The 20076-nt window shown below is 40.3% G+C and overlaps 2 protein-coding genes across 3 annotated transcripts in view; both read left to right on the forward strand.

Moving 5' to 3' along the window:
- The window catches only part of LOC115653746 (transient receptor potential cation channel subfamily M member 6-like), a 48407-nt gene extending 39133 nt beyond the window's left edge, over window positions 1–9274 (forward strand). Inside the window, exons 4-6 of the mRNA XM_030567352.1 lie at window positions 1975–2155; window positions 6844–7057; window positions 9155–9274. Of these exons, the coding sequence (XP_030423212.1) occupies window positions 1975–2155; window positions 6844–7057; window positions 9155–9210 (451 nt within the window). The 3' untranslated portion in view covers window positions 9211–9274. The remainder of the gene's footprint in view (window positions 1–1974; window positions 2156–6843; window positions 7058–9154) is intronic.
- Window positions 9208–20076, forward strand: part of TRPM6 (transient receptor potential cation channel subfamily M member 6) — an 82756-nt gene continuing 71887 nt past the window's right edge. For both annotated transcript variants that reach the window (XM_030567350.1, XM_030567351.1), the window contains exons 1-6: window positions 9208–9280; window positions 11898–12069; window positions 13701–13875; window positions 16464–16587; window positions 18459–18531; window positions 18655–18755. In XM_030567350.1, the coding sequence (XP_030423210.1) occupies window positions 11958–12069; window positions 13701–13875; window positions 16464–16587; window positions 18459–18531; window positions 18655–18755 (585 nt within the window). In that variant the 5' untranslated portion in view covers window positions 9208–9280; window positions 11898–11957. The remainder of the gene's footprint in view (window positions 9281–11897; window positions 12070–13700; window positions 13876–16463; window positions 16588–18458; window positions 18532–18654; window positions 18756–20076) is intronic.

A 20076-nucleotide genomic window follows, 5' to 3' on the forward strand; every position in this document is an offset into this window, starting at 1 on the left:
CAGATGATACTCCAGTCTGTCACAGTATAAAAAGAGAGGTTTAAAATGCAATGGTTATTTCAAACCTTATGCTGTCATCATTCTTTATGGTAGAGAGACCAGGAAGTCTGCATTTCAGATTTCTCAGGATCTGTGGGAGGTGGTGATTGTCCTAAGTTTTGTGTAGAACGACACTGCTATTTTAACATCGTTGATGTAATTTTTTCCCCCTCTTTCCCTGCTCTTTCTTCTTGCTATTTCCTCCTTCACTTGGTTAGACTTACTTTTTTATCTTCCACTTTTGTTTAATGCCTGTGCCTCTCTTTTTTAGCTATTTTTCCTCTCTGTAGCAAACCATTCCCATTTGTAATAACTTTTAAATCTGCTTTTAACTGTGTTGGGCAAACCTTAAAAGATTTTGGTTTTGGCTCAGATAAGTGAGAAAAATTTGAGATACTTGTCTTGACTATCCATTCCAACCTCTATCAGTTTTCTTCTCCCATCATTCCCTTTTGCAACAGAACCCAGTTCTGTGTCCCCAACTTCAGCTCCTCACAAATAGAGCCCTGATAATCATAGATTATTAGGGTTGGAAGGGACCTCAGGAGATCATCTAGTCCAACCCCTTGCTCAAAGCAGGATCAATCCCCAACTAAATCCCTAAATGGCCCCCTCAAAGATTGAGCTCACAACGCTGGGTTTAGCAGGCCAATGCTCAAACCACTGAGCTATCCCTCCCCCCTGCAGATATCCACTTACCATGTTTGTGGATTGGATGTAGATACAAAATTTGTATCTGCGCAGGGCTCCACTCACAAGAGTTCCTGTCTCTCTGGAAGACTTCCATCATCAACCTCTTAATTTTGATCCCATTGTGGGGTTTTGCAGGTCTGGTCTTTACTGTGGACCTTGGATCAACTATTGATTTAAATTGTACATGGTCTGTTGTTTCAGAAGTGCTCAACAATTCATTAAGTGCAAATATTTTGGGGGCTGCTGAGGTACTACAGAGAAGGAAAGGCTGGGAGAAGGCTTTTGGGTGGATGGCAAAAATTAAGGGACATGGTGGGAGCTTGCTGGGTGCAGATTTGTGAAAGCAATCTGAATCTTTAAAATTTTGGATTGATTAGGGGAAAGGATTGGAATTCAGAATAGTTTGTCCTCTTAACCGATTGATTTGCTCATCCATGATTTCTAGGGCACTAAAAATACTCCTATCTTTTAATGCTGGTAGACTGGCCAGATTTTCCTTATAGAAATAGATGGGATCAGAGGGAGAACATTGCTAAGGGCATGGCAGATTTTAGAATATCCAAAGAATATTTTAAAACCTGAAATGTTCCCAGAGAAGATGCCAGGTGTATTAATAAACTAAGCTAGAAGGCAAGACTAGCAACTTGCTGAAGGGTAGTGTCTTCTGCTGTGGATTTTCTATGCCAAATGCAAGTCTGCTAATGTCTCATTAACATTCTACTTCAGTGGATGTACTTTATTACATTCCGTTAAGTAGTAATCGAGATAAAATAGCATAAAGGTTCTTCTTAATCTCTATCCAGCTAAAGGGCAGTCCTCTCCTTCTGATGTCCTACTTGTCCATGACTGGAGCTCCTAGGTGCAACCACAATACAAATAAATTCATCATCATCATGATCCATTTTAGAATTCCAGTATTTATCTTAACATAGGCATCCACGAGGCTGTGCATGGTAAGCCTGAAATTCAACTTTCAGTTTAATTCATGAATAGCTTATGGATGTGGCAAGCTATACAAGCATTTGCAAAGTGTAAGAAAGAGACAAGACTCAGAGATAGCTGCTACAATTTTTCAGCATAGGAATCAAGGTGTTTTGGTGATGTTTATCCCATGTCTTTTTGTCTTTATTAATTGTTTTAATTTGATGGCAGATTGCTATGTAGTGTGATGCCATCTTTGCAGTTTTAACAAGTGGTATTTGAGATAAGCTATGTAATGCATGATTTTATTTTTAATTTGAGATGTTGCTGTGGACGGCTGATTGGAGACCATCCTGGGATAGATTATAGTTCTCCTCTCTACCAGCCTACCAGAGAGAGGGAGAATGAAGAATGGTCTGTCCAGAAGCATACACATACAAGTCCTACTGACTCATTTGGAACTATCAATTTCCAAGATGGAGATCACACTTACCATGCCAAGGTTTGCTTGTAAACTACAACTTTATTTGATTTTAACAATGCTGGATTAACATGACTGACTCATAGACTCATAGACTCATAGGTCAGAAGGGACCAATATGATCATCTAGTCTGACCTCCTGCACAAGGCAGGCCACAGAACCCTACCCATCCACTTTTATAACAACGCCTAACCCAGGACTGAGTTATTGAAATCCTCAAAATTGGTTTGAAGACCTCAAGCTGCAGAGAATCCACCAGCAAGCGACCCATGCCCCACGCTGCAGGGGAAGGCGAAAAACCTCCAGGGCCCCTGCCAATCCGCCCTGGAGGAAAATTCCTTCCCGACCCCAAATATGGCGATCAGCTAAACCCTGAGCATGTGGGCAAGACTCACCACCAGCACCCAAGAAGGAATTCTCTGCAGTAACTCAGTTCCCATCCCATCCAACATCTCCCCGCAGACCATTGAGCAGACTTATCTGGTGATAATCCAAGATCAATTGCCCAAATTAAACTGTCCTATCATAACATCCCCTCCATATACTTATCAAGCTTAGTCTTAAAGCCAGATAAGTCTTTTGCCCCCACTACTTCCCTCGGAAGGCTGTTCCAGAACTTCACTCCCCTAATGGTTAGAAACCTTCGTCTAATTTCAAGTCTAAACTTCCTATATCCAGTTTGTACCCATTCGTCCTCATGCCTACATTAGTACTAAACTTAAATAATTCCTCTCCCTCCCTAACGTTAACCCCCTGATATATTACATAGAGCAAGCATATCCCCCCGCAGCCTTCTTTTGGCCAGGCTAAACAAGCCAAGCTTTGAGTCTCCTTTCATAAGGCAGGTTTTCCATTCCTCGGATCATCCTAGTAGCCCATCTCTGGACCTGTTCCAGTTTGAATTCATCCTTCTTGAACATGGGACACCAGAACTGCACACAATTTCCAGATGGGGTCTCACCAGTGCCTTATATAACGGTACTAACACCTCCTTATCCTTGCTGGAAATACCTCGCCTGATGCATCCTAAAATCGCATTTGCTTTTGTAACAGCCGTATCACATTAGCGGCTCATAGTCATCCTGCTATCAACCAATACCCCAAGGTCCTTCTCCTCCTCTGTCGTTTCAAACTGATGTTCCCACGTATATCTAAAATTCTTATTATTAATCCCTAAGTTCATGACCTTGCCACTTTTCACTATTGAATTTCATCCTATTAAATTATTTTTTTTTTTTTTTTTTTTTTTTTTTTTTTTTTTTCCCCGTTTACAAGGTGGCCCGATCTTCCTGTCTTTTTACTATTCTAATGATAAAGAAACTGGATAAGTTTAAAATTAGCACTGAGTGCACCTCAAACTGTTTGGTTGAAAAGAAAACAGACCAAGTTCAAAGTGGCCCAGTAAAAACATGCATATAGTGCCTTCATGTTGCACTATTAGTCTGGGAACAGAATGTAGTAAAATCTCATTCTGTGGACAAGTTAATGATAGAGAGGTAAGGGAGGTGTCATTTGATTTGTAAAAAGCCACAGAATTATCATTTTAATGGTGTCACCATCTGCGGCATGGCATGAGAAACTCGCTGACCCCCAGGCTCTCAGCCCTGGGTCCTCCGGCTGGAGAAAATTTTGATAATACGTCATTCAAGATGGGTCAAGTTGGGTATCATTTGAAAGCCCTTTTTCCCATGAACACAATGATACCAAACACGATAAACCTAGGACAAATATGTATTTGAGAAAAGTTTAAAAATTGAATGTTTTTTTAAATTATATCATAACACAGGGATGCAGTGATTACACAGAGAAAGATATTGATCTTTGATAATCCTAGGGAAGTTAGCCCTGAGAAATAGGATTGAAAACATTTATTCATCAGAGTCCTATCTTCTCCATCTAGGGCACCACTCCTAGATGCATTGTCACACTGATCCCCTGGACCACATTCACACATTTCCCTAGAGTGGGCTGTTGGCCAAATGTTTTCAGGGAAATGAGCATCTGAGCTTTTCACACAAGCATTTCATTTGCTGAAGAATTGATTTGGGAGAACATGGTATTTCATACAAGACAGGTGGGATCAGTGCATCCTCCAAGACATACCCATGCCCTATAGGGGAGGGTAGTTTTAGATGCATTCAGTCAGCCTGGAGCCATTCCATTTCTTGATAATTTGCCCTTTTGATAGCAGGTATAAATGTACCCCTTGTTGGCCATTTCTCTGCTTCTTGGAAAACAACCACTAATGTAACTTTGCAAGTGTTGTAATGTTGGTCTTCAAATGGTAAACTTGACATATGAATAATTCCATATGAATGCATTTATGACCTCATCCGTGGCTGTCTCAGCCATTCCAAGCACTTTCAGAGTGGGAGAGTGTCTTTGGAGGTTGAATCAAATGCCTTCTGAAAATTTATGCAATTTATGAATTTGGCTGAGCCACACAGTTTGCATTGATAAAATCAATATTTGTTTCTGTTGCTTTTACCTTTTGATGCAACATGTTACGTACATTCTTGGTGTAACACTCAAGGTGAAACACAATGTCATTTGCGTGGGTGTCTTTTTATAAATATTTTCTGGACTATATATCTACATAATTGTTCTCGGTTTGTCATGGTTGATACCATGGTGGTCGTGGGAGAAAGGGCTTTCAAAACACCCGACATGACCCATTTCCAAGGATATTGTGCTATAAATTTTCCACCAGTTGTAGGACCTGGACCTGGGAGGACAGCAAATCCTCTTCCTGCCAATCCACCGAGGGTGACAGCATTGAAATTATGACTCTGTAGATTTTTACTAATCAAATGATGCTTACCTTACCCTTCTATCATTAACTTGCCAATAGAATTACACACACCAGACTGTACACTGTGATCAAAACAGGTTAGTTCTTATTCACAGTGGGGTCCACAGATCCATGACTGTTTCTCTGCTCTACATAGACAGATCAAACCTGTCAATCAGAGGCAGGGGAGGTTAGTTCCACCTCTGAGAAACTGCTGGATTTCATCTTCCTCTCCAGTTGCAGGCAGGAAGACCAGCTCTTCTCCTACTGCAGAGCAAATTTAAAGAAAAAAAATGGTTTAAATCTCCAGACCATCAGGATCTGCCTTTATCAGCAGAAAGGATCCCCTTTCTTCTCCGAGTCCCTAGGCCTCTCTGTGCCCCCTGCTTTTCCAGGTAGCATGCAGCATGGTAGAGAAGGCTCAGAACAGAGGGAGAACCAGACACTGTCTTGTGCACCTCCCTGCTGATTAAGTGCCTGCACAGAGATCTGTGCCTCTTTTGTGGAGGCCCAGGCCTCTGTCAAGTGCTCAGGTTGTGGCAGGGTTTCCTGCAGCCTCTGTCTCCAATCAGGAGTATTCCCAAGAAGCAGTGGCAGCACCTCATCAGCAAAATCCCCTGGGTCTGGCACAGACAACCAGCACAATCAGCAACTCTCTTCCTCTGACTCCATCCCTCCATCCCTGAGGAGTGAAGATTGAAGTACTGTACCAAAGGGCCAGGGAAGCTTCCTGCTGAGCTGCTGGAGCCCATGCTAGCCACAACTGTTGGCTGTGGAACAGCTGCCCAGCCCCTCTCGCACACCGCCAACACTACCAATAGTGTTCCAGAGCAGACAGAGCAAGGAGAGCCTGGTAAGGGGCCTTCACCCCGACCCCTCCCTCCATTCTACAGCTTGGCCAGCCCTGCAGTAGCCCAGAACTACCCCTGGCCATCAGTGTCAGCCCAGCTCTGTCTCCTAGTGTAGCAAGTGGCCCAAGGACTCACTTTGAACCTCCAGGACTGGAGCCTGGTGTGCTCCTGGGGTGGGGTCAGTTATCTCAAGGCCACATCTAGGAATCTCCCTTGAACAAAGCATGGGACCCAGAGAAGCCCCCTCTGGACCCAGTCCAGCACAAACCTCGCACTGGAAGCCCCTCTATCTCAGGGAAAGAAAGCTGTTCAAAAAGTAACCACACAGTCACTCTTCACAGGACTGTCAATATGAAATATCAGTCTGTATTTGAGAGTCACCCCAACATAAAGCACATAAAAAGAGCCCCTCAATCCTCTTTATCTTCTGAAGATCCTGACTCAGAGGATTTCTGTAGGATGTGCTCTGAGAAGCACAAAGTGACAGTGAAATGTGTTTCCTTAAGTTGCCTAAATCTGCAGAGTACAACAGGTAGACATTTCTCAGCACTTCGTTCCTCTGCTCCCCTTCATGAAGTGCAGCACATGGGATATTCGTCAGCACTTAGTTCCTCTGCTCACCCTCACATGGGACAATCATCAGTGCTGGGTTCCCCGGCTCACCCTCACAAACTGCAGCCTGGCAAATCAGAGATGTGTTGTTTCCTCTAGGTGGACCATATATGCAAACCCACAAAGGGAATTTTCCCTGTTTAGGACAGGAAGACCGTCACTCCAACTCAGAGCTAGAAACTCAAATAGTAAAATATTTTTGTAAAAAACAAGATGAGAAAAAGACCTTGCAAACTAGGGAGATTTATATGGCTATATTTATATCTCAATGACTTGAACACTTTTATGCTATTCCCAGAAGGTCTCATTTTTTAAAGTCCCTTTGTTTGTGAAACATTAGAACTTTCACAACAAGGTCTTGAAGACTTTAGAACTGAGAGCTTTCTAAGGTGCCACCATATCTAATTTTGGTTATTTAAGAAACGTGCAATATACACAAATGTATTTCTTCCAGTATATTAGAACCTCTTATGACACCAAACTGGACCAGCTATTACATCTGATGGTGAAAGAATGGCAGATGGAGCTGCCAAAGCTTGTGATCTCTGTTCATGGAGGCATCCAAAACTTCAAGCTTCCATCAAAAGTCAAACAGGTTTTCAGCAAAGGATTGGTCAAAGCTGCTGAGACTACAGGAGCATGGATAATAACAGAAGGCATCAACAGTGGTAATTCTTTTTATCTATCTGCCTCTTCATCTAATACTTACTCTTTGTTTTTCTCATACGTACAGACTTGAGGGATGATACAATGTATTGATTTAATGCAGTAATTTGGGGTACTTACAACACAAAATAAGAAACTATAATTGGGAAACAAAAATAAAGGAAAACAGATATTTTGAGGGCATAGGAGACAGGGGTGTGTCGTCAGGCTGCTCCAGCTTTGATCAGCATTCTTAATACTTTCTGTGAAAAAAGACCTGATCATGTTATGCAAGAAATAAGAAGCAAAATGCAGACCAGTTGGAGATGGCTGGAGTGTTTGCCTTAGAATAGATTTTGATCTACTTTAGTAAAATGGTTAGAGTCCTGATACTGTATCAACTGCTAGCTATTTTGGTCAAGTGTTTGCTTTAAACAAAATTTCATTTATTAATATTTCATTCAGTTTTATAATATGAGCATTTTAAATTATAGTGCTCTGTTAACTAACCTGTGAATGCACTGAAACTCCCTAAAGAGTCACTCTTTACATTCCTCAAATGCTGAAATAATCTTGTTTCTTTAGTTGTATTCAAGGTAGTCACCTCACATAGGGAACATGCTGATTTTGATGCATCAAGGAAGATTTGGATCTAAGGGAAGCTCACAAATGACCTATACTACTCTGCTATTGTGCAATATCTTGTAATGGAAATGGCAATAACAATTAGTTTATAAAATCTATGGGAAGGACTTTGCCATATCACTGAACTCTTGGTCTTGAGACCTTAATGGGAGTATGGTAGAGCAACTGTTCATAACCTATACATTAGATGGATTTGATCATTTTTCTGTTATCTGTAAATACTCTGCAAACAGATTTTTTTTTAACAGATTAGCTTGTTCAAAATTGTTGAAACACTTAGTCTGAAATCTGGGTGCTTACAATGAGTTGTTTGCAAACTATTCACAATGGACCAGATCTTCAGCTACTGTAAATCAGTATAGCTCCCTGAAAATCAGTGTAGCAATGCTGATTTACACCAGTTGAGGGTCATGCCTTTTGCCTAAGGGCTTGTCTGCACAGGGACAGTCAGGCAAATTAATCCAGATAAACTAAATATGTAAATTTGAAGTGGATTACTTAAACCACATTAAACCCCTTTTTGGAATAAACCAAAGGTAGGTCAGGAATACTAAAAAAGTGAATTGGTGATGTTTATACTCTCATACCTTTTTTATAGCAATTTTCCAGTTCTAAGTGTGAGTGCTCACCATTGATCAGGATCAGGCCTTGAATCACTGGCTGGCATTCATCAGACTGTGGCCTGAGGAACTCCGTTTTGAAATTACTGTTTCAGTGTGTATTAGAAGAGATTGGAAAGGGGATAATGGACAAGAGAAAGAAAGATGCATTAGTTCTCTTAGCTATTCTGTAATTCAAAAATCAGAAAAGGTCACAGTTTAGGTATTTTTTTATAATAAAAAAAATCATTTTGAACTGCTGTTAGTTGTAATAACCGCTTGCTAATTTGAAAGTGAAGTTTCCTTACCAATTTTTTTTTGTTTTTTTTTACTCAAGTTATTTTATTAAGTGTAGAGTTTCCTGAGTGTGAGGCTGCTGATTTATTGTGTAGGACTTTCATAAATAACAAGTTTTTTCTGGGTGAAAAATATCCAAAAATAATTAGTAATTTTGAAAAAAGATTCTCAAAAATTGGCGCACACTCAACTTGATATCCATTTAAAGTTATTTAAATGGTTAAAATAAAATTAGATGAGATACTTTTAAAAGTAAATCCTAAAGATAGATATCCATTTTGACCTTATTTCTAAGAAACACTTGTGCTTAACATTATGTATGTGAATAGTCCCATGGTTACACACACATGTAATGTTAAGCACCAGCAAGTTTGGAAGTAATAGGGCACTATATTATTGTCTCAGTTAATTAAACCTCACACTTCATATGGATTATAGGATAATATCAGTCGAGGGTGTAATTATACTTACTTTTAAATAACTACAGAGTAAGATAGATGATGGAACAACTCTGGAAGTGTTGATCACAGTTGTGTAGCGGGAATCTAATGTAGAATAATAATACCATTATCTGTTTAGGAGTGTCCAGGCATGTGGGGGATGCATTTGGAAAGCTCATGCCTCTCAATATTTAAGAAAGATTTGTGCCATTGGGATCCCTCCTTGGGGCCTCATTGAGAATCAGAGGGACTTGATTGGAAAGATGTGAGTTAATTAACTTTTCGTTCAGTCAATTGTACAAGAGTCTGTCAGCTTTCTTATGCACTTGTTGGCTTCCACGTAATATATTTTAACTTTTGGTGACCAGATGGAAACTGCCCTGCATCATGGAAGATGTAGTCCAGCCCGGGGGGGGAATGAAAAGCATAAAGCACCCACCTTACAAGCTCCAATAAGGCACTACAGCAGCTCGGACATGTGTAGACCTGCAATGAAATGTTTACTTCAATTTTTTCAAATGGGAAAAATTGAAAAAAATTAGGAAAAAATTGACTCTCTTGATGTGGAAAATTTCAGTTTTGTAAAATCTACATTTTTCCTTTTTTTAAAAATAAACTGACAGCTAATTCCCAACCAGTGCTAATAATATTAAACCCATAAAATCTTTGTTTAATGACAGCTAAGGATGACTTGGAATGACCCACCAACTCAAAACCTAAGAAGTATGGAAATAACAAGTTAAGGGAAAATTCTCCTGTATTTCTTGTTGCTTTCATATTGTCTGCAACACTGTTGATAACTCACTCCTACATTCCATAAGGCTTTCACTTTCATTTCCAACAGATACAAAAAAAGTATGCCAACTTCATCAAACATACACTTTAGAGCATGATTAGGCCTTCTAAGTGCTTTGGTAATGATGATAGTAATAAAAATAATGCCTTAACATTGCTAAGGTTACCATTATGATTTTGTGCTAGAGAGCAAGGTATCACTGAATGATCACTAAGAGAAGTTTTTGTGTTCATTCCTAGGTTTTTTTTTTAATATAGGGTTGGTGTACCTCAGTGGGCTGTCCCTAAGGTCAAAGATAGAAGAGGGGGAGATGCCAATGGCTGAAATATAAAAACACCTGTATTTTGATGTGTAACACTATAATTTACAAATTGTAGTACTCCCTTAATTATTCATGTGTATACAGGATAATTTCTCACTGTGTGACTTAAATAAACCATTTCTTTTTGAAACAAAACTCTTAAAAACAAAATCTGTTATATGTGGATGTCCCATAACAATGTCTCAGATAGGGGGACATCAGAATTGAACCCTTGTCCCTCAGTTTAAATCTCTATCACTTGATGCACAACATTAATTGCTAGTGTCCTATTTAAGGCTCAGTGCTAGAGGTGGATTTTGGCACAAACTTTTTCTGTGGGTTACACAGCTGTTTGCTAGATAACTGGATATCAGGAATGCTGGGCTATAGCTCTGGCTCTGGGCTAAGAGTATGGTTTAGTGATTAGATAGGATAACCAAAGCACATTCATTGTGGAAGGCAGTGTGGCTGACTAGCTAAAAACAGGGGTAGGCAACCTATGGCACGGGTTGCCAAAGGCGGCACGACAGCTGATTTTTAGTGGCACTTACACTTGCCTGGGGTCCTGGCCACTAGTCCAGGGGGCTCTGCATTTTAATTTAATTTAAATAGAACTTCTTAAACATTTTGAAACCTTATTTACTTTACATACAACAATAGTTTAGTTATATATCATAGACTTATAGAAAGAGACCTTCTAAAAAGGTTAAAATGTATGACTGGCACGCGACACCTTTAATCAGAGTGAATAAATGAAGACTCAGCACACCACTTCTGAAAGGTTGCCGACCCTGAGCTAAAATATGCACTGACATGGTAGAGTCCTGGGTTCTGTGCCCATAGTGTCCTTGTATAACTCCTCTATTAACTTTATTTGTAAAATGATGTCGCAGCTCATATTAGGTTGCCTTCTAGGATGGGATTCAAAGCTGATATATTATTAATCAGCAGATGAAGAGCAATATGTGGTGCAAAGCACAGAGTGCTATAGGTTTTTTTGCAAAGGGATCCCAAAAAGTTAGAATATCCTGTAAAATACTTTAAGAAAGGAACTACAGTACTTTGGAACTATTATTTTTTCTGGAGACAGCCAATTTTCACCAAAACACCATGGAAAATTTTAAATAGTGTTCAAAGTTTACATTGCAAGTTTTGTGTTTACCATTTTATTAAGATTTTTACAAAACAAGCTGAAATTTTGACAACTTTAACTTGGGGGTGACTCCATAATAATATCATCTTGCATTCACTATATTTGCCACAGATGTGAAGATTTACTATTTTTTAAAAGATTTCCATTAATCTAGAATTCAGAATGTAAAAATGGTCATAATGAATGAATAAATAATGGTGATCATGTATGTATTCTCTAAACAATCTAAGATGGCATAGTTGCCTTTCACAATATAGGGGCCAGATGGTAATACTTTTACTCACATTTGGTAGTTTCTTAATCCTCAAATGACTTCAATGGGACTTGACACGGAGCAAGGTACTATTCAGTGTGAGTAAGCGTACCACAACCTGGTCCACAGTGAGGCCAAGCAGCAGTACACAGAAAAAATAATTTGGACTTTATCTTCCAGATCTTCATTCAGTGTATTTTCCACTGGAGTTCCATGAGTTGTGAGAGGATAGACCAGTGTAGTCTCCCATAGAATGATGTGGAGAATTTTCCCCTAGGTGTGGTAGAAACTTTTAGAAGTTTACATGTAACAATGAAGTATATAAAAGTCAGGTCACATGCCAGGTGACACTATTTCAGCCTCCTTTTGATTTTCTCAGGTAGTTTGTCTATATCAGACTCTCAGCAATCCTCTTAGCAAGCTGAGCACTCTCAACAGCATGCACTCCCATTTCATACTGGCAGATGATGGGACAGTGGGCAAATATGGCAATGAGATGAAGCTCAGAAGGAATCTTGAGAAATACTTAAACCTTCAGAAAATACACACCAGTGAGTATTGTAATGTCTAATTTATCACAGGTTAAAAGGTTATTAAGATGCTGAGGAAGTGTCTTCAACTTCCATGGATTTCAGTGGGAGTAAGGATGGCTCAACATCTTGAAGGATTGAGCCATAAATACTCAGGAGGAAAAAAAAAAAGGAAAGGAACAATTTTTTTTCCCCTCAAAAGTCACTAATGACTTTGGGTGCCTTCATTTTTGAATTCCCAGTTTGGGACATCTATGATGAGTCTGACATCACACACTGAAAATCAGACCCATTTAAAGTCTGTCAAATTGGGCACCCAAAAATTGAAAATGTTGATCTGGAGTTCTAGAAATCCAGATTAGAGCATGGCTTCTGTTTCATAACTTTTTATGACAGCACTGGTAACTTTCTCAAATATTTGCCAGGACGTTTACAAAGAAAGAAAAATATCAATACAGTGAAATTCAAAGAAATGTGTTCACATTTTGTAATCTCACTGTGCAATTCTTTTGTATTGCACAGCTGTCTTTTTTGCTGTTGGCAAACTGTGCAATAACTGGTTGCAAAAGAGGAATTGTCAAAATGTCCAATATTTTGTGTCTGTGAAATAAGCAAAAGGCAAGTTTCACAACTTTCATTTCCATTGTGGAATTGTTTGCACATGTAATACCTCATTTATGCCTGAGTTAAAGAAGCCATAAAATATGTATTTATAGCCTGTGTAAAGTACTTATTTTCATGTAATAAGACCATCATCAGTGATTTATGGAAAGCTTGATACTGGGCTAAGGATCAAATCACAAGGTATGTTAGAAAGAAACACCATTAGGTCAATTGTAATATTTAAGTCCTTGGTTCCTTTTACTTACTCATCTCCTATAAGCACAGAAATGTATCCAAGAATCTCTAGAATCCATTCATGTTTTTGTTTCCGTTCAGTTATAGATATAAAAAAGAAATTGTAACTATTGTATATTAGGTTTTCATTTGCTATGTCCATTTTTGTTTACTATAATATTACCCAACTTACAGCTATTTCTAATTATTAAAATCACCTCTCCCCAGAATACATAGCATATAGACATTTTTTTTTAAAAAGCACCGAGTTGCTCCGGAGTGTGTGCAAATATTTATATGCACAATCACTTTTTCTATGCATGCACAAATTTTGCAAGCAGAACTCACAGTAACTGCTATCGCAGGCCATGCAAGAGAAGGGAAGGCTTCTTGTCCCCCATTTCCTTCCTCATGAGTAAGGTGACCAGACAGCAAGAGTGAAAAATCGGGATGGGGGTGGGAGGGTAGTAGGAGCCTATATAAGAAAAAGACCCAAACACTGGGACTGTCCCTATAAAATCGGGACATCTGGTCACCCTACTCATGAGTCCATGCACAGGCCTGCTTATAATCTTGTCCAGTTTCTCAATAATCTTTTGTTTTAATGGCAGAGTTCCTCTGAGACAACCTTGAATTGCCTGACACAAGGTGGGAGAAATAAAGGCATTGTTTTTATTTTTATCAATTAAGACATATATCTCATGGTTTCTAAGAGAGATTTTTGTAGGTACAAGTTGAAAGACCTATGTTTATGATGTGTGCTGTGGGAGTGATAACTTTGCTGTTAGTAACTGGTTGTGTGTGGTTTGAAACAGGAATGGGCCAAGGTGTACCAGTGGTTGGGCTAGTGGTAGAAGGAGGCCCAAACGTGATCCTAATGGTTTGGGAATATGTGAGGGATACTCCTGCTGTCCCTGTGGTGGTCTGTGAGGGCACTGGCCGAGCTGCAGATCTTCTGGCTTTTATTCATAAACACACAGCAGATACAGGGTGAGTAGCTATGTGCTGCACCACTTTTTTTTTTAATTATTGTGTGGTCGTGGTGAAAATGCCTATTTCCAAATCAGACAATTGTGAGAAATGTAGTGACGTAGTCTTTGCCAGGAATTCCAGAGTTCTGATACCACTCCTGATGACAACCCCTCCAGCCCCGGGACCTTTCCCTAGGCTTACCCTCTCATATGGAATTTCCCTTGTGATAAAAATAACAAGGTTTGCACAAAAATAATGAGACGATTGTTAAATGGTTAATATATAAAATGTAATATTTTGGTGATCCAATTTTTAAGTTTTGGGCTCCCCTTGCACAACGTCATTGTGTGTTTTATTTGAGACATTTAGCGTTGCCTACCATCCTAAATATATTGGGCAAGATGATTTTTGGCTGCTACTTAAGGAGCTCTCATTCACATATCTGCTTGTCCTATGTCCAGCAATTAATTCTGTCCTCACCCAGTCCCTATAAGTTCATTCACCATCCCCTAGCTTCTAAGTTCACCTCATTCCAGTCCAGCTCCCCCAGCCTCACATCTGCTCCTCCTGGGGTTCTTCACATTCCTATGTGTAGCCCTTGCTGGGCCAGGGTTAGAATTGAAGGTCTCCTTATTCTGGAGTTAGTGTTTGAATGTATAGGTCTCCACGTGCTATGGATAGGGTTTGGGCCCATACTCTTCCCTGGCCCAGGTTTAGGTTGGAGACCTCTGACTTCAATGGTCTAGGGTTAGGGTTGGAGGCCAGAGGTTTTCCAAGGTTAGAGTAGGGGCTTGTAGGCCTCTCTCAGTGAGAGATAAAGTTGGAGACCATAGAGGTCTGTGGGTTAGGGTTAGTGTTGGGACTCCTAAGCATCTGTGGGCCAGTATTGCTTGGGCCCATAGCTCTGTCCTGTCTATAGTTAGAGTTTGTGATCCTAGGTGTCACTCTATTCCCAAAATCATCAACTCATTTCAACACCAACATCCCAGGGATGCCTGCAGGCTTCAGCTCCAATCTTATCCCCATGGATTTGAGGGCTCCATTCCAAGCCATAACCCTATGTACACCTGCAGCCCCAAACCTGTCCTTATCCCTGGTGAACCCCACAGGTCCTGCTCTGACCCTAATCTGTAGTCACAGACCAGCCCTGACCTTAACCCTGTTGTGACCTTCAGCCATGGCCACCAACTGACCCCAGCCCCAACTGTAGGCCAGGGCCATAGACCAGCTTGATCCTTAACAGAAACTTATCCTATAGAATACAGTGTCCAGTACTGACCTTGACACTGAATGTGGGTGCTGGATGTTGGCAGTGGCTAGCACTTGATTCTAAGTCCAAACCTAGCTCAGGATAGCCATTGGCCCTATCCCTAACCCACCCTCAGGGCCAACGATCAGTCCCAATCTTTGCCCAAGGCTAATAACCAGCACCAACCCTAAACCCAGCCCTGCATCACCAGCTGATTTTCCCTAGCCCATACTTACCCTACCAGGGGAACTTATTCCTATCCCAGTCATTTTCCTGCATTGAGGCCCCCATCTGACCTCATCCCTAAACCTAATTTGCAGCTCCCATCCAGATCAAAACTGAACCCTAGGTCTGAGTTTCCAAGCATAATCCTGTCCCCTCTCCACACTTTTCAGTACTAACAATCTGGGGCCCACATCTTCCTGGGGCTGCCATCTGGCCATATTAAATCCCTGGCCCTCATCCACAATCTGTCCCCAATTCTGAATCTAGTTTGGGGTCCCCTTTTGGCCCCAGTACTAAACCTAGTATGTTGCCCCAACTTGCCAGGAGCCTCCAATTAAAGCCCACATCACCAATGCACCTCAAATCTAAACAAATATGGATATTTAAAAAAAATCATGGGCAAATGGGCTTTTTTATAAATCAAAAATGTTAGTGAAAAATTGTCCATTTTTGAAAATTTTCACGGACTTATTCACAATGTTGTCATTATTTAAACATTTGTAATATATATTTTGTTCTATACCTTTCTTTGATGTTGGTTGTTAGCTTTTTAGAGTACAATTTTTGGTAACATACTTTTATATCTTTTTTTGCTTGTTCTTTTTATTTTATTTTATTTTCCAGTAAGTTTTTTTAATTAAAGGAGAAATGAGAAAAAAGATGGAAAAAGATAACAAGAAAAAAACCAGTAAATAATAAATGGAAAGTACAATACCGGGCAACTTTAATTAAATTTTGTGAACATAATTTAAAAGGTAGAAAAAAATTGCGAAAGCAAGTTTGAAATCTGTTTTTCATTAAATTGTTTTAATTTTTTACCATTAGTATTCATAATACTTTTCAAACTAACTAGCTTTGCCATTGATTCCATTTACATTGGTTCATAATATTTAAATACAGTATTAAACAAATACTGTATATTGGTCTATGCCCTGCCTTTTTTATGCATGAGTGATGCTGTGGAAGGTGAAGGCAATATCGTACTGAAGACAAAGTATGCGTTACTGTATCCACTAGCCTACTCTGTTATCCCAAGTTTCTTCTGTCAGAGTAACATCTGAGAAAGAGATCAGTGAGATGAGGCATCCTACGGTACAATTCATTCTTGTCTGTATACATATCTGTTCCTCAGAGATTTGCCCCCTCAGCTGAAGGAGGAGATATCAGTAATGATTCAGAATACCTTTAATTTTGGGCAGAAACAGTCCATTCATCTATTTCAAATACTGATGGAGTGTATGGTGTACAGAGAATCTGTGAGTATGATGGCTTGTTGATTTGTATTACAATCTTTTTCATTTGCTATAAAACTATGATCTTTTTGTTGATTATGAAATAGATTGACCTGGGCACAGAGGCTATTGTAATAATATTATCTCTGATATATATATATAGCAGGCCAAAGTTTGTTCTCAGTTACCTCTGTACAGTCTGATTGGTGTTAATGGAGGTTTCATAAGTGTTTCATCTCCCAAATTGACTTTTCCCATCCCTTTTATGAGACCCGGGTGTTTCAGCACAATTAGTCCAGTGCCCTTAGGCTGGGAAGCAGCTAATTCTGGTATAGGAAGGCTGATTGAACAGAGCTGGCTAGCAAACCCCAGGTCTCCTGTCTCTTAAATAGGACAGCCACGCTGCTACACATCTCCTTCCCTCCTTAAAGCTTTGCTTGGCTGCAGGGCAGGTTCTACCATTTACAGCCATACATCAAGCTTGGACAGACTGTGGTTTTTTTTGGCTGCCATCCCTCCCACACTTCTCTTAGCTGGCTAACTTCCAAGATCAATTGGTCTTTTTCCCAGCACGCTTTCTCCATGTTGGAAATCTGGAGACACAATCTTTCATGTCATGTTCCAGCATCATTACTTGTAATTCCAAGCACTATTTTCCCTCAGCTAGCTCCTTTTTCTCTTTCAGAGCTTGCTGTGTGGCTTTCTCCAAGGCAGCCAATTCCACACAGTGGTTCTCCTTCCCCAGGTCAGCTCCTGCTTTATGGCTTGTGCCACAACACTTGCATAGGAAGAGTATATCTCTGATCATCCTAGCCCCGCCCCATCCCTGAGGCCCCACCCCACTCACTACATTCTCCCTCCCTCAGTGGCTCTCTCTTCCCTACTGTCACTTACTTTTACTGGGCTTGGGCAAGGGGTTGGGGTTTGAGAGAGGATTGTGGGCTCCAACTGGGGTGCAGGAGGGGGCTCTGGGCTGGGCGTAAGGCTGGAATAGGGGGTTGGGTTGGGGTTGGGGCGTGGACTTACCTTGAGTGGCTCCTGGTCAGTGGCATAGTGAGGCTAAGACAGGCTTCTTGCCTATCCTGACTCTGGCACTGCACCCCAGAAGTGGTCAGCAGGTCCATGGCTTCCTCCATCTAGGAGATGGACCTGCTGGCCGCTTCTAGGGCACAGTGCTGTGCCAGGACAGGTGGGGACTAGCCTGCCTTAGCTGTGCAGCATTGCCACCTGGACTTTTAACTGCCTGGTCAGCAGTGCTGACTGGAGCCACCAGAGTCCCTTTTTGACTGGGTGTTCAGGTCAAAAACCAGACACTTGGTCACCGTAGCCCGAACATCTGCATCATAATTAAACAGCTCCGCAAGCTTGAGTCAGCTGGTACAGGCCAACCACAGATTTTTAATTACAATGTAGGCCGGGGTCAGCTACCTTTCAGAAGTGGTGTGCTGAGTCTTCATTTATTCACTCTGATTTAAGGTTTTGTGTGCCAGTGATACATTTTAACATTTGTAGAAGGTCTCTTTCTATATGTCTATAATATAATACGAAACTATTGTTGTATGTAAAGTAAATAAGGTTTTAAAAATGTTTAAGAAGCTTCATTTAAAATTAAATTAAAATACAGAGCCCCCCAGACTGGTGGCCAGGAACCGGACAGTGTGAGTGCTGAAAATCAGCTCATGTGCCGCCTTTGGCACGGTGCCACAGGTTGCCTACCCTGATGTAGACATATCCTAAATGGTACATTTTCATTGTGGTGCACAAGGAGATACATTCATTTATAGGAATCTTTGTTAATGTGTAACTTATTTCACTGCACACTAGGTTAAGAAAGAAAATCCATATGTTTCTTTTTCCACCTTCCCCAAAATAACATGCTTTTGCAACACTGACAGATAACCATATTTGATGCAGAGTCAGAGGAGCAGCAGGACATTGATTTGGCAATCCTGACAGCACTTCTGAAAGGTACTTTTCTAACAATACTTCTGTTTTCCTATAACCTACAGATTCATTGACATGCCCTTTCAAAGAAAGGAAGGAAAAGAAGCTGATGTATGAAAGTTAATAGAGCCTTTTCTTGTTTTCTAGGTACAAATATATCTGCATCAGATCAGCTAAATTTGGCGTTGGCATGGAATAGACTGGACATTGCCAAGAAACATATATTGGTTTGTGGACAAGACTGGAAGGTACTTTTCAATTTTATTTTCCAGCATATGTTTGTTTGTTTACAGCAAAGCTTTTTAATTCTCCTTGTGTGTTCACCACTGCTTTGCATCTGACAGACTCTGTCTGAGTAACTTGGGAGTTTGAGTTCATATACCTGTCTGGTGGTGTCAGCATCTTTAGTATTTGGAAATGCAAAGTTTTCTTAGGGGGCATTCAACATGGAATGTTCAAGCTAAGTTTTGTTCCTCACTTCTGTTTAGGTTCCTAACTTCCCCCCCTCTCCATCCCCCTGGGTCTTCCTTGGACACCCACTTACGGTTTTAGGCTTCCCAGCAATCATTTCTGTAGGAGCAGAGACCAGCATCTCTCTCTCTCTCGCTCGCTCCCTTTAGACTGAGGGTTTAGGCTGGCAGTCCCTCTGCACAGTATTGTGATTTTCCATCACGTGTGACCAGAGTCTGGCACTTGTGTTTAACTCTTTCTCTAGGGGCCATAAGAACATACACCAATTGCCAACCAGCCTTCTCAAAGCAGACTGCATTTATTCTTAGGACAAAAGCATCATAGAGATAACATATTAAAAACAATAAAAGAACCTGCACACATGCTAAAAGCTTACCAGAGGTCATCCCCATCTCCAACACAGAGCTCTGATAGATGTCAGTCTTTCAAACAAGTCTGATAGTACTAATAAAATATGCTGGTTTCTTACACAAGTGAATCATTTTTTGCAGTTAACATTTTTCTGGTTGCAGATGCAAATCTTTCAACATAAACCATTCTAGCAGGAATAGGTTTATATTTGGTCTTCCTATTCCTTTTGCCTTCTTTTTTCTTCTGTCTACATTTATTTTCTAGCTATTTTCTGTCTTTCTATCAGATCTGTGGATTCTCCTTAAGTGAAAATGATGCCATTTACAGGGACATTGTCAAGGTTGGTACATTCAGACCAAAATGACAGTACATTGTTTTGTTTCCAAAACAGATGCTTAGATATTCTTAATAAATATGACTAGCCCAACATAAATTAGTGACATTCAATAATACACCACTGTAAGCTAACGGAAGATAGGCAGTTAATTAAAAATAGATTTCAAAGTGTTATGGTATTATTTGTTAAGAGTAGAAACCCCCCCCCCCAGCAACATAAAAATAAGAAAAGCAATATACACATTTATTTGCATCTTGTTGAAGCAATAATTGTATGTTTCAATATCAGGATTACTTATAGAGGTATTTTTAGATCTGCTGGCATCCTTTAGTTTCATTGAAACACATTTTTGGCTGCAACACATGGTGAAATCTTGGCCCCACTGAAACCAATGGCAAAACTTCCATTGA

The sequence above is a fragment of the Gopherus evgoodei genome, chromosome 6 (genome assembly GCF_007399415.2).
Source record: "Gopherus evgoodei ecotype Sinaloan lineage chromosome 6, rGopEvg1_v1.p, whole genome shotgun sequence".
Taxonomy (NCBI): domain Eukaryota; kingdom Metazoa; phylum Chordata; order Testudines; family Testudinidae; genus Gopherus; species Gopherus evgoodei.